The following is a 15,332-nucleotide window of genomic DNA, read 5'->3' on the forward strand; positions in this document are numbered from 1 at the left end:
ATTAAACTATTTAGTTTTTTTTTCGTCAAAAATGCTATTGTCATTAAATATCCTTTAATATTTAGAGTCTATTTGGTTTAACTAATTCATTTAGCTGATAGTTATTTCGTATAACTAATTCAAAAAAAGTCGAACTAATTTATACAAAGTCTCAGTCGGCTGTTATTTCTAAGATTCTGGGTCTAGTTGGTGCTTGGTTCCACCGCCTGTAATTATTTTGTTTGTTCATTGAGATGGAGTTCGTCGTTATTAGCTTTTGGTGAACCCGTCTCTGAAGAAGACGAAGAAGTTTGGTCTGTCTCATTAAATTAAGGGCAATTATGCCTTTTCCTTGTGATTGACACTTCATTTAATTTTTTTCCCATGTCAGCACATTCGTGGCAGTCCATATTTGCAGGTGGACAAATGTAGGGTCCATTTTCAGTAAGTCAGATTTCCCATATCCTATTCAGCTTGATTGCATTTTTCAGCAAACAGACACTTAATTGCATTTTTTAAAGTTAAAAACACTTAATTATAAATGTTTTCGATAAACAAAACAGCAAAAGCTGGAAATTTCAGATTTTTTTTTTTTTTTTTTTTTTTGAGGAAAGAAAATTCAGGCACTAAATATATCATTATCCAGTTAACAAATTTATGTGACAAAAAAAGAGTTCAATAATACAGAACAAAATAATGTCTAAATGAAATTTTAAAAAAAAAAAATTCAATAGTGAAAGCCTCAGGAAACTCAAAACAAAGGACAATGTTACGTAAACAATAATATAATATGCAAAAATTAAGAATTTACAATTGCCAAACCTTAAATAAAAGCAATACACGTAAAACAAAAAATAAAGAATACCACAACAAGATATAACCAGATCCAAGTTAAAATCTACCTTCTCCAATACTCAAAATAAATAAATAAATAAATAAATAAAGAATAAAGAGTTTGTGTACCACAGGAAGTAGGTTAACAGTCTCAATATCCAACAATGCATAAATGGTTAGACCAATCACTTTGAACTATTTATTTCAACACATATTAACAGTAACACCTGCCATTTATTTTAACAGTGAAAAAAAAAAAAAAAAAAACTCATTCAACTGACATTCTTGCTGAACAGACTATTATGAAAATGGATGAATAGATGCATTGCTTCTATAGCTGAAAAATACATGAATAGAGCGGAACATCTATCTTCCACATAACATCATTTTAACCATCACTCAAAGTCCAAACATTCTATGTGCTTTGACATTGGAAGTAGAAAGTATATTCAAATTTTATAAAAAAACAAATACAACATATGCAAACATAAATGATTTGATAAATCCAATATCCAAAAACATCGCTCCAAATATGAAGGATGCGTATTTCAACACTATCCAAACCAACAAAAAATATTTAAGCATAAGATGAAGAGATGGAGAACCAAAAGAATGATGCACAAGTTCTTAAGCATGCAAAATCTCAATAACAGTTTTACTCTTCTGATTCCTTTCAAACATTTTTAGCAAAGTGTTAACACTTTGAAAATGATAAAGTCTAACAATGGAGTGACAAGAAAGATCGGTTGTAAGGCACACCTGAGAAACATGAAGCAAAAGCACATGAACACTAGGCTGAAGCAAAAGCACATGAACACTAGGCTGAAGCAAAAGTATTTTTCGAATGAGCATGCTTCAAATTCAATAATGCCAAGGCTAAACTGCTGATGCTTTCAGCATATGCACAAAAGCACTCTTATCTCTGTTTTAATACACATAAATTCATTATATCACATGTGGATCGATGAACCATAATGATTACCAAATTCCATGGTTCAACCTCTTACTCATCAAGGATATCAACTACAAGGGGTCAGCTAACACTACTATACAGTGCACTAAGCAAACCTATTGTGATTTTACAACAGCCACAACCCTCAGCATCTGGAACCAAAGATGCTAAAAAGAAAGATACAGCATGTAACCAAAAGAATTAGATGCCTATTCACCTTCAGCAGCCCATCAAGTTAAGCTCCCGTAAAGCATCATTATCAGTTGCACTGCATCTGCCTCAATTCTTAAACATCTGCAACTCTCAAATCATGAAAATTGAAATTAGTATGTACCTAGTATATCAAGTAGATGGAGAAGCAAAAGAAATCAGAAATCACCGAGTCCCCACACAAAAAGAAGACAGTTTCATGGTTCAGTTTCTGAATTTTACAAAGAATATTAATGGGCATCATCAGGCATTTTCAAGTTTTAGGCAGCAACCATTTCATACAAAAATTCTACTATGTAGGAACCATCTTCAAATTCTGTCATATGACCACTTCTAAGGGCTTTAACCAGCTTTAACAGCTCAAAAAGACAAGTGAATTCGATCTATAAAGGTGATGCATATGTTTCAATAATTAATCAAAGTTACAACCTCAGGCGCAGAGTTCTGAGTAAATGATAGGTTTTTCCCACCTTATTCGATGTATGTCTAGAAAAGAAAACCACATAATACACATCATCTAACACATGCTATCCCAAAATAGCCAGAATGCATTCTATCAGTCCATTTTTTTAAAACAGAACCTCTGGGTTTTGCAGACTTCCCCCTTGGCCAATTTTACAAAATTCTACTAGCAAACTTCAAAGGGCACAACATAATTATGAAAAAAAATTAAGTTACACTTTTGCCATCATTTGGCGCTCAGCCTGCAATGCAAGAGACCTTATACACTGGGACAACCTTATACTATTGCCCAGAATCCGCAGTGGGCACAATCACGAGGAAAAAATAAAGTACCATTGGAAATTTTTGTCCAAGTAAAAATATTTTACCTTAACTTTTAAATTATATCTGCCTGTTCAATACTGCAGGAAAAGTGTAGCATCTTCCTCTTGCAGTGTGACCACTGGTTCACTTTTAAATGGCACAGATATAGTATAGTTGAGCTGGTAATTTACAAGCATCGAACCAAAAATGTTAAATTTTGGAGCACTACCATAAGCAGCTTCTGCATCAGAACACCTCTTGAAAACAACTCTTGCACGGTTGGTATCCTTATCTACTTCTGTCTCTGATTCTTTTAGCGGCCCAAAGCGCCTGAACATCTTATTGAGGCTTATTTCTGAAGGAACAGAATCCACCACAGGAAAATGCATTACAAGTTCTGCTGGTGCCTTCTCATCAACAGAACCAGCTGGTTTCTCTGCCGCTTGACCACAATTGACATCTGAATACCGCTTCCTAGAATTTGACTTATTAGCAGGCTTATCCAGCTCCACAGGCACAAACAGATTATCCCGTTTTCTACTTTTACGTGATGGTTGTTCTTCAGAACCATTTTGAATAACCCGGTCTGTCCAATAAGTGTCACCCATATCCTCAAATTCGAATGTTTCAGGAGAAGCACCAACTGAATGTCTCCTTTTACCACCTACTTTATCATGCTGTTCCATGATCACTGAGTTCCTGAAATCAGAGAAAAAACTGACAATGATGGTTGAAGAGCTACATCTTGTCAAGGGATCTCGTGCTGCTGTGGTAAGTTGTGATAACAATTCATCAAGAGATGAGTATTCTGTCGGAACAGTCATTCTCCTCATCTCAGCATCCTCATTATTCTGGAAAGAAACATCAGATCCATCCCCAACAAGTCCATCGCTGCTTCCTTCCTGCTTTTGGCTATTAGCCTTCAGTATAGACGGAGACCCAGTCATCTGGCTAGCAACTCTACGGATGCATTCACCAATCTTGAAGGAGGGCTTAGGTACAGGAGGTGCAGTAGTTGAGACTTTCGCAAGAGAGATGGTTTTCCTGCCTTCCATAGCCGAGTCATCAGCAAAGGAATCAGAACCTTTTCGCTTCTTTCCAGATGGTGAAACTAATTTATTGTTAGCTTTCTCATCGGAACCGAGTTCATCATCTATAGAATCCCATGATTCATCCATTAATTCAGACATGCTTCTTTCTTTCTTCCTAGGAAGGATAGTATCCTTCAAATTATGTTTACGTTTGTTGTATGAGCTTCTTTGAGTTTGTAAAACCTCCTGACTAGATGAAATTTGCCCATCATCCCCACAAACAGGAGATGCATGTACAACTTCATCTGCAAAGTGTAAACTGTCAGCATTCTCCAACAACCCTCCACAAAATTGGAATTCAGACAGCTGGGAATAACCCTTTAAACGATAAAAGGCCAGCAACTGTGACTTAGTAATGACAAGCTCCAGTTTATCAGCCCCACCAGCTGGAGATTGTGCTAATGCTTTCATATACTCCAATAATTTACCAGGTTCAAATAAATTAGCATGAAAGGATTTGTCCACACCATATCTTTTACTTGATTCCTCTCGGATTCCAGCATTTTCTACCATCTGAAGTTTTATCTTATCATAAGTGTCTTTTGGTATGCATGAGCAAGCAAGTCCAAACTCCACACGTCTGGAAACTTCTTCCAAGGCACAATTAACAGCATTTTGGAATGATTCCAAATTACTCTGCTTCTCAACCTGGGAGAAATTTGATCTGAAAGACTTTAGGAGAGATGCCTCATTCCATGCAAATGTTCGATCCCCAAAATATGCCACTAAAAAGCAGTCCTTCTTATGGTATTTCATTGCTTTCTCAGAAGCATCTGAAGGGTCAAATATTTGTCCAGGCCACCATGGATGACTCCTCACTTTACCCCATACCAGATCAGATACAATGAATTCACCTTCATCATCTGGTGGTAGCTGATAACTAGCTTGGTGTAGTTTTACTGTGTTTTCAGTAAACCTTGGCTGTTCAGAGTCTGTATCCAGTTCTTCAGCTTCCATTTCTTGCCCTTCTTTCAAGCCAATCTGTTCATGTTCATCCACTGCTGTTTCTTTTCCCACATTTGATTCAGTCTCAAAAAGATCACGACTTGCACTCTCATCCAAGCTTTCTTCAGCCCTCATATACTGGTCCCCTTCAGCAGGACCCTCTAGTCCAGTCTTGGGATTCAAAGTCACAACACTATTAACAGTTTGCCCTCCATTGGTTACTGGACACTTTATTTCTGTTCTTATGAAAACAGCTTCAGCCTCAGAGTTCTGTCCTGCCTTTTTATCTTCCTCTCCAAGTTGATCAACATGAGCAACCTGTTCTTGAGCATCCATCAGCTGCCCTATGTTTGAATCAACCTTAGCAGTATCACTTACATTATTGTCTAAGCTTTCTTTCAGCTTCAACCCTTGGTCTTTTTCAGAGGGCTCTGACACAACAGCAGCCGAAACTAAAACCTTATCCTTGTCCGTCAAAGTCATTCCAGTATCTGTTTCCATAAGATCTCCCTCAGCTTTTATATGCTGATAATTTCCCGAGGAAGTTAATACCCCATGCAGACGTCCGCCAACAGGACCCTCAGAATTAGGATCAGTATGGACCTTATCATCCATTTCTGTAACTTCAGCTTGAGCAGAACGACATAAAGTTGTTGAATTTAAACCTATGGCGCTATGGTTTTCACTGCTCTCATTACTGGTCTCAACTTCACCTTGCTTTTCCTGTATTCCAGCTTGTTTGTCAACTCCTATCTCTGGTTCTACATTTGAGTCCACTTTAGCAGAACCATGGGTATTGCTCTGGTCTGAGCACTCTTCAATTAATAATTTTCTGTCTTCTTTGGAATTCAGAAGCACCATGTTATCAGTTGCTGCAACTTCACCCTCAACAACAACTTGAGTTGGCTGTTGCAAAGATTGCATATCTGCAAATGCATCATAGTCATTTTCAGTGCTTCCATTGGCTGTCTCAAACGTTGCCTGCAGTTCTTCCACTGAAAAACAAAAATTTTCATTAAAAGCATCAGTGTCCATACCTTCAATGTTAGGACATTTAATCTCCTCGTTGTCCATTGACACAACTTTCCCATCAACAGCAACTTGAGTTTGTTCATCCAAAGATTTGGAGGTTGCAGTAGTAATGGGATCTTTTGCTGTTGAAACTGAACCTTTTTTAGAACTGGATATAACACCCTCCACAGCATCAGCACCATGTGTCCCCTCCAAAGCTGCTTCAACTTCGGGATTTAAATTTTCATCGGTCAATATCATGACAGTTCTCTCACCTACAACTTTGTTAGCTATTATTGAATCTTCCCTAACAGTTGAAGACTCCTCAACGGCTTTAGTCTCTAAAATTGAACCTTCCATAACAGTTGAAGACTCATTGACAGCTTTAGCTTCAACATTAGGACATGTAACCTCTTTTTTGTCGATTGATACAACTTTCCCATCAACTGCAACTTGATTCTGTTCATCCAAAGATTTGGAGCTTGCAGTGGTAATGGGATCTTTTGCTGTTGAAACTGAATCATTTTCAGAACTAGATATAACGCCCTCCACAGCATCAACACCATGTGTCCCCTCCAAAGCTGCTTCAATTTTGGGATAACTTTCATCCTCCACAATTGCAGCTGCTTCCTCACCAACATCTTTGGCCTCCATATTAGAATCTTCCATAACAATTGAATACCCGTCAACAGCTTTACCTTCCCTGTGAGGATGTGTAATCTCTATGTTCTCCAATGATATAAGTTTCTCATCAACAACAACCCGAGTTTGTTCATCCAAAGATTTGGAGGTTGCAATAGCAATGGGATCTTTTGCTGCTGAAACTAAATCATTTTCAGAACTGGATGTAACACCCTCCACAGCATCAGCACCACATGGACCCTCCAAAGCTGCTTCAACTTTGGGATTTAAAATTTCATCATTCACCATCGCAGCTGCTTCCTCACCAACAAGTTCGTCCTCCACAATTGAACCTTCCATAATTGTTGAAGACTCCTCAACAGATTTAACTTCAATGTTAGGACATTTAACCTCTTTGTTGTGCATTGATACAACTTTCCCATCAACTGCAACTTGAGTTTGTTCATCCAAAGATTTAGAGGTTGCAGTCGTAATGGGATCTTTTGCTGTTGAAACTGAATCATTTTCAGAACTGAATATAACACCTTCCACAGCATCAGCACCACAAGTCTCCTCCAAAGCTGCTTCAACTTTCGGATTCAAATTTTCATCATTCACTGTCACAGCTGCTTCCTCATCAATAACTTTGGCCTCCACAATTGAATCTTCCATAACAGCTAAAGACTCCTCAACAGCCTTACCTTCCATGTTAGGATGTTCAATCTCTTTGTGGTTCCCTGATGCAACTTTGCCATCAACAGCAACTCGAGTTTGTTCATCCAAAGGTTTCAAGATTGCAGTAGTAGTGAGATCTTTTGCCGTCGAAACTGAACCTTTTTCAGAACTGGATATAACACCCTCCACAGCATCATCACCACGTGTCCCCTCCAAATCTACTTCAACTTTGGGATTTAAATTCTCATCATTCGCCATCATAGCATCTTCTTCACCAACAGCTTTGGTCTCTACAATTGAACCTTCCATAACAGTTGAAGACTCTTCAACAGCTTTGGTCTCTGCAGTTGAACCTTCCATAATTGAGGACTCCTCAATAGCTTTTTTCTCTGCAACTGAAACTTCCATAACAGATGAAGACTCATCAACAGCTTTGGTCTCTACAATTGAACCTTCAATAACAGTTGAAGACTCTTCAACAGCTTTGGTCTCTGCAGTTAAACCTTCCACAGTTGAAGACTCCTCAACAGCTTTAGTCTCTACAACTGAACCTTCCATAACAAATGACTCCTCACCAGCTTTGGCCATCATAATCAAACCTTCCATAATGGTTAAATAACAGGCACCTGTAGATACAATTCTGGGATTCACGCCTCATCATGCAAAACACCAACCTTTTGTGTCACTGAAACTGTAAAAAGGACAATAAGTGGGTGGAAATACCAATGGATAATCTTACTTCATATCTAACTCAAATAAGCCTTACAACTCCATTCTTCATTAATGAACTTAGTTAATGTAAAAATTGGCTAAAATTGGCTATATTTTCATTCAAATAATCTAAACTAAAATTGTCTGAATTTTTTTTTTTCTATTCATATTAAAAGGAGCCCTATCTCCAAGCAAATATATAGACAAGATAGTAAAAAGATACAGAACAGAAAATTAACAAAAATGAAGAAGAAAAACAATGCAGTAGAAGCAAACATAGGGTTTAGCAGGAGCCCTTGATTATACCTCTTCGTGGAAGCACAATTACCTGGTAAGGGCCAAAATCAAAGCTAACTATCAAACAAAACTAGAAACAAATTTTGCAAAATTATTACTACATACGAATCAGCATATAAATACACATTACACACCATAATAATCAGTAAAAGGATTATGAAATAAGCAAAAACAAGCAGGCTCGAAAATTAAATCAGGTATTAATAAGATATATTACAAAGGGGAAAAGAAATTTCTTATGATCTGCTTAGATCTATGCAAACTTCAGTTTATTTCAAACAAGGAGTAGATCATTTAAAGGAAAAGGGTTAGGTGATTTAATCTTACTGTGATAACATAGAGAGTAGCTCCCAATAAATGGATTGAGGAACAAACCGAAGCTTAATGATCTAAAATCGACGGACCTGAGTAACTGCGACCTCACAGTAGGGTTTTGGAGAGTGGAGAAGATAAAAATGGTTGTTTATGGGGGACTTGTGAAATGACCAATTCAGTCCTGCTGGGCTATCGCATGTGCACACGTAGGGGTGAGCAACTCGTTTCCCTTAACTTGAAACCAAACTCAACGGTTTTAATTTCCAACATTTGGAAGTAGTTTGAATCAAATTTGAGCATGTAATTTCGACATTCCGTAGATTTACTAAATTAAGTAAATTCAATTCTTTTGGTTGAAAAAAACAATTATAATCCATTAAATAAAATTAATAAATTTTACTTTGACTTTGCTTATTTTAAAATCTATCGGGCTCTTCAATTTAGTTTCTATTTATAATATAAATATTTTAAAGATGAAAAAACTCATAATCATACACCTAAATAATATCTCTAAACAAAGATAACGATAATTTTTAACTTAAAAAATATATAGAATATAAAAATATGTTATCCTTTTTAGCATAAAGATAAAAACATAAATTTTAATTTGTAGAAATGAGTATGTTTTTTTTTTTTTAATACTAGAAGAGCAGATTCGAACATGAATCTATTACTAGCCATATATGCTCTTACCACTAAATTATGCATTAGTGTGCATAAGAATGTGTATGTTAGTTGTGCTATCATGATTTTTTTTTTCTATTTTATGAGTTATTCTTAGTCTCTAATGTGCTCTTGTAGTATTTTTTTTTTTCCTCTTCCTTTCTTGTACACTTTTGTGAGTTTCTTCATTCCTATGAAGGACGATTTTTGTTTAGTGGTCTATAACGGAAAAGGAGGAGAGTGAGTTGCCGAGAGTCAAGAGGTTGGTTCAAACTTGATATCTAAAAAGCAATCGTCAGTTCATGATTTGAAATTGTTGGGCTCATATAGAAATAAAATTTTTTTGGCCAAAAAAAGAAAAGGTATTTGCAACTTTAATCGATATGAATAGAACTTTCTCGTAGGATTTTGTTTTACAATCTATAAAGAATGAATGGTATGCTTCTTATCCAAGAGGAAGCTTGCATAAGGCAGTAGGTGAAATTATATTGGATGAAATTCAGAGATAAAAACTCCAAATCTTTCATCTCGCATAAAAGAAAAAAAAAAGATGAGAAATGAAATCTGAGTAGTTAAAAAGGGGAGGATGGGACTTGAATTTTCAATAATTGGGATTTCACAATTTGGTGAGTCATTATTTTTCCTATATGTTTCAAAATGAAGGTTCAAATTTTTGGGTTTAGTTAGAAGTTTAGTTTCTTTAGAGGAAAATAATTTTTTGGCTACTCCTTTTTCAAACGAAGAATTCAAGGATGCAGTATTCCAAATACATCTTGATAAAGCTTCCGGCAGGGACGAAACTAGGATTTATAAAGGAGGGGGGGGGGGAAATTAGTATAAGAATATATTAAGAGAATATTATGCAAAAATGAAGGAGGGCAAAATGGTTAAAGTGTCTTAAAAATTGCCTTCGGCCAAGGTTTTAACCTTAATATTATTAAAGGAAAACTTTTTTTTTCCAAAATAGAAGGGGGGGGGGGGGGGGGAGACAATGCCCCTCTCCTCTAAAGGATAGCTTCGTCCCTGACTGCCAAGTCGAATGGTTTGTGATAAGGATACCAGCTGTATATTTCATATTGCTGTAACTAACCGTATCTTAAGATAAGTTTGTATAACTACAAACTCTTGTAAATAAATACAGTACTAAAACACAGAAATAATACAAGTTGAATTCCAAAAGATATTAAATAGCTTTATGGTATCAGAGCCAAGAGCCCTACGGCATATGGTCTCTTTTCTTCCTTTCGTTTTTCTCGTGATCTTCTGTATTTCACGAACACAAATGGCCACGGAACAGTCTTTAATTTCTACTACTGCATCAAGTTCTTCTTCTTCCCCCTTTCCTTCTATTCAAATACCAAATGTTACACAGTTTCTATCAATCAAGCTTACCTCAGCCAATTGTTTGCTGTGGGAGGCTCAGATTCTGCCTTTGCTCCATGGTTATCGCTTGTCTGGATATATTGACGGTTCTATCGTTGCTCCGCCTCAGCATTTGCCCAATGGTGATTCTCATCCAGCATTCCTTGATTGGTTTGCTCAAGATCAAATTGTTCGGAGTTGGATTAACTGCTCTGTTTTGGAGTCAATTATGCATCAAATTGTACGATGCAAAACAGCCAAAGATGCATGGGACAAGTTGGTTGTGATTTATTCTACTGGTGCTAGGTCACAAGTTCAGCAACTTCGAAAGCAATTGAAACATCTGTCACGTGGGAATGACGGTATTGATGATTATATGCGTAAAGCTCGTTCTTTGAATGATTAGCTTGGTGCGTTAGACACTTCCGTTCCTGAAGAGGCTTTAGTTTGTGATGTACTTGAGGGACTTGGTTCTGAATATCGTCCTTTTAAATGAGCTATAGAAGCACGCAATTCTCCAGTTAGCTTTGATGAATTATATGCTCTTCTTTTAAGTGAAGAAATTCAACTCAAGTTTGATTCCATCCAAATTACTTCTACCGTTTCGCCGACTGCTCATTATAGCAATACACACCATGGTGGACGAGGTAATTCTGGACATGGAGGTCGAAATAGTCATGGTGGTCGTGGTGGGCAAGGATGTGGTTATGGTCAATCCTATGGAAATTCTTATTCTGGCCGAAGTCCATATGGTCACTCCTATAGTCAATCTTATGGAAATTCTTATTCTGGCCAAAGTGCATATGGTCAATCTTCTGGTCAAAATTCAAACGGTGGTCTTGTACGTTTTAATTGTCATGGCAATGGCCATCTTGCAAGGTAGTGCCCCTCACCTCGAACCTCACCTCAAGCTAATGTTGCCAAAGCTGAACCTGAACCAAACCCAAACTGGACAGTGGATTCTGGTGCCAATTATCATCTAGTTGCTAATCAGGAGAACATTGCTCAGCCAATGCCTGTGCATGATTCTACTGCGCTAACAATTGCAGATGGTAAAAATCTTTCGATTCTTTCTCGTGGTTCCACTATTTCTCATGTTAATGGTCGTTCTTTTGTTTTCAATGATGTTCTTTATTCACCACATGTCACTACTAACTTACTATCTGTTTCTGCTTTTACTTCACAAAATAATGCGTCTATTGAATTCTTTCCTAACTCTTATCTTGTGAAGGATATCCCCAGGAGGCAGGTGCTATTCCAAGGCCCGAGTAAAGATGGACTCTATCTTTTTCCTATTGTGAACCCCTCCCCAAATATCAATGCATACGAATGCATGTGACTAAGGAAGAAATGCACGTGATGTGTGAGTCGCCACCTTGTTTAATTATTTTCGGGTAAACTAGGAAAAAATCCTAAGTGACTCCAATTTTAATTAACCTAGTTACTAGATTAATTAACCCAATGATTAAGGCATGGTGTGCAAACCCGAGATGGATCCCGAGACTATGTCATGCTGATAAACTAACCATGAATGAATGCTTGAATGCTTTGCAGGGTGAATGGCATGTTTAAAGTGATTTCGACTTGCCGCCCGGGGTGAAATCCCGAACGTGCCTACGTACTTCCGTTTGAATGGAAGATCAAAGTCCACGTAGTTCGATAGGCCTCTTTTAGAGGGCTTTGAAGGGGATGCTTTATGCATGAGTGTGTGTATGCTTTGTGCATTTTTGTTTAGGCATTTTGCCAAAGAATTGATTGATTTTTAGGCATTTGATGCCAAAAGTGTTGATTTTAATGGCTTTTAGCCAAAAAGATGTGTTTGATTGGACTTATTTGCTTGCCAAAAATGAATTAAGGCTTTTAGCCAAAATGATTTTTGTGATTTAGGCAATAAATTGCCAAAAGTGTCGATTAGGCGATTGTCGCCAAAATGATTGATTTTTAGGTTTTAAAACCTAAAAATTGATTTAGTTTTAAGACATTTTGCCAAAACTTTGATTTTAAGCAATTGTTGCCAAAAGTTTGGTTATTTAAAAGGCTTTTAGCCAAAATGTGTTGATTTAGGCAAGTTGTTGCCAAAAGAACGTGATTAATTAAGGCCTTTTGATCACAATTATTGATTAATTGGACTTAAGCCGAAAATTGTTCGAAATAAAGGCAATCATACCATAGCCATTGAAAGACTAGATATTTTAAGCCAATATTGTCGGATTTAAACTTTAATACCACGATTATTAATTAACCGGGCATTTAGCTTAATCATATTTTAATTGAGGCAATTTACTTGCCTATATGATGGTATGAATGCATTTATGCAGTTGTAGAATTATTAGGAGTAGAAAAGAAGCATGCATGAAGTGCTAAAATTAAATAGGCAAAAGTTTAACTTACGTACCTGATTTAATCGTCGACCGCTTCTTAACTCCAGGTTAAGCTCCTCGTTAAGGGAATTAATTTTAATTTAATTTTAAGTGACCAAGTATCACAACAATAAAATCAAACTAAAAAAAAAAATGCAAGAAAGCAGTAAAGAATCGCAAAGAGTGTAGGGAGAAGGAGCGTCCGTCAACACAGACTGAGTGAAGAAAACGGAGGGTCGGGGCCACTATTTATAGAAAAAAATGGACATTTCGGCGACCGGAGCTCGGTGGCAGGGTCGCCGGAGGCCGGCGGCGGAGCCGCCGTGCCGGTGGTTTTGACAAAATTCGCTCCGGAGGCTTCTCCGAGAGTTCCGGACCTCCAAAAAAAATTCCGAGACCAGTTCCGCGATCCTCGCGACGTCCCGGACGTTTTAAGTACCATATTAGCATATTTTCGGTGAACTTCCAAAATGGCCTTTAGTCCGGCCGAGCTGTTTGCAGTCCGAAAAAAAAATGGCTCTTCGAGCCTCAAAATTTGAGTGTTCACACCTATGCAATCTGTTCAATCACTTTCACTTAAAGCATTTCCCGCCACTGTGTCGTTGTGGCATAAGCGTTTGCGTCATGCAAATACTCGTATTATTAAGCATGTTCTTAGGACTAATAAAATCTCTGTTGATTCTCATAAGCAATTTCATTTTTGTCATGCTTGTAATGTGAGCAAGTCTCATAAACTTCCTTTTCCTGATTCTATTTATCATGCAAAGAAACCTCTTAAGTTAATTTGTTCCGATGTTTAGGGGCCTTTGCCTGTTGTTTCTGTTGATGGTTTTCGATATTACGTCGTTTTCTATGATCACTTTAGTAAATACTATTGGTTGTATTTTCTAAATCAAAAATATGATGTTTTTCCAGTGTTTGTTCAATTTTGCAAATTAGTTGAGACATATTTTGGTCTTCCAATAAAAAGCTTTCAGTTTGATTGGGGGGTGAGTTTCGATCTTTAACCATATATCTCAAAGAGCATGGGATTAGTCAACGTGTTTCATGTCCACACACATATGAACAAAATGGTTGTGCCAAGCAAAAACATAAACATATTATCGAATTGGGTCGTGCTTTATTACACCATGCTTCAGTTCCATATTCATATTGGACTTATGCTTTTGACACTGCTGCATATACCATTAATCGCTTGCCTTCACCGAACATTCACAATCAAATACCTTATGAGCTTTTATTTTTGGTGCAACCCAATTATGATGAATTACGAGTGTTTGGTTCATTATGTTATCCTTGGCTTAAACCATATTCACCATATAAATTGGCACCTCAATCCTCTCGTTGTGTCTTTTTGGGGTATAGCAAAATTCACAAAGGTTATACTTGTCCTGAGCTTTCCACTAAGCATATTTTTATCTCGCAGCATGTTTTATTTTTTGAGCAGGTGTTCCCCTACCAGGAACTAGTTGATACTGCCACGAGAGAAACTGCACCACCTCAGCCCACTACAATTCCATTACCTCCTGTCCCTATTCCACAAGTTACTGGAATTTTGGGTGCTCAACCAAAGCGCAGCATCAATAACCTCTCTATTACACCAAACGCAACAAATCCTTCACCTGGTTCACAAAGCCCACATCATACCAATCAACATGTACTCACCATTTCACTTAACCAGTTGGACCCCGCCATTAACCCAATGCATACCGTCTCACTAAGTGAAACTCTAACCGAACCAACTTCTGAAGCAAACCTATTTGGTCCAACCATCTCAGCAACCCATACATCACTCCACATCGTTTCAATTAATTCACCAGGCCCCACCGATTTCATTAACTCTCCTTCATCTGCTCAACACGAAATTGCAGTAACAGAAGCAGTCTCTCTTCCACTACCTTCATCTTCAACAATCCACAAAAGTGCATCCAATGGTGACACGGTAGCAAACTGGAACACTAAAGCCCAAAATTTCATGGTCTCCACGGGTCTCATAATGCTACAATTTCAACTTTGGTTCCTACTTGTTATACACAGGCTATTACATGCTCCCATTTGCGAGATACAATGATTTAGGAATTAAATGCATTATTACAAACTAGTACATGGGAATTGATTCCTCGTCGTATTGCACAGAATGTTGTGGGTTGCAAGTGGGTCTTTCGAATCAAACGAAAAGTTGATGGTAGTATTGAACATTACAAAGCTTGACTAGTAGCAAAGGGGTTTCATCAACGCCCCGGTGTTGATTATTTTGAGACTTTTTCACCAGTTGTTAAACCAACTACCATCCGAGTAATCTTGTCTCTAACTGTCTCTAGAAATTGGGTGGTCAACAAATTAGATGTTTCCAATGCATTTTTGCATGGTAACTTGGAGGACGAAGTATTTATGGAACAACCACCAGGGTTCCAAGACAAAATGAAGTCGGACCATGTATGTCGCCTTCCTGTTCTCTTTATGGTTTGCGCCAAGCACCACGACAATGGTACAAAAAACTACATTTTGCATTGATTCTTAACGGCTTTCGTGTTTCACCTG

The 15,332-nt window shown here is 37.4% G+C and overlaps 1 protein-coding gene across 5 annotated transcripts; it reads right to left on the bottom strand.

The window, feature by feature from the left end:
• Positions 1–1,649: 1,649 nt before the first annotated feature.
• On the bottom strand, positions 1,650–8,598 carry LOC105634664 (uncharacterized). Of its 5 annotated transcripts, none has more exons than XM_012217549.4 (4): positions 8,419–8,597; positions 8,101–8,122; positions 2,806–7,774; positions 1,650–2,059 (listed from the first exon to the last, which is right to left on the bottom strand). In XM_012217549.4, the coding sequence occupies exon 3, from the start codon at positions 7,687–7,689 to the stop codon at positions 2,833–2,835; it is 4,857 nt and encodes a 1,618-aa protein (XP_012072939.1). In that variant the 5' UTR covers positions 7,690–7,774; positions 8,101–8,122; positions 8,419–8,597; the 3' UTR covers positions 1,650–2,059; positions 2,806–2,832. The 5 variants fall into 5 exon arrangements, with proteins under 5 accessions (XP_012072939.1, XP_012072941.1, XP_012072940.1 ...); XM_012217551.4 differs by lacking the exon at positions 8,101–8,122 and having other exon boundaries at positions 2,806–5,702; positions 5,814–7,774; positions 8,419–8,596; XM_012217550.4 differs by lacking the exon at positions 8,101–8,122 and having other exon boundaries at positions 1,650–2,067; positions 8,419–8,598.
• Between the last annotated feature and the right edge of the window lie 6,734 nt (positions 8,599–15,332).

Source organism: Jatropha curcas, chromosome 6, assembly GCF_041381405.1.
Source record: "Jatropha curcas cultivar XTBG-Jc1 chromosome 6, XTBG_Jcur_1.0, whole genome shotgun sequence".
In the NCBI taxonomy this organism is placed as follows: Eukaryota; Viridiplantae; Streptophyta; class Magnoliopsida; order Malpighiales; family Euphorbiaceae; genus Jatropha; species Jatropha curcas.

What these genes read in the sequence shown, in the direction of transcription:
- LOC105634664 (XM_012217550.4), bottom strand. Translation starts at nt 7,689, where the DNA reads ATGGAAGGTTTGATTATGATGGCCAAAGCTGGTGAGGAGTCATTTGTT.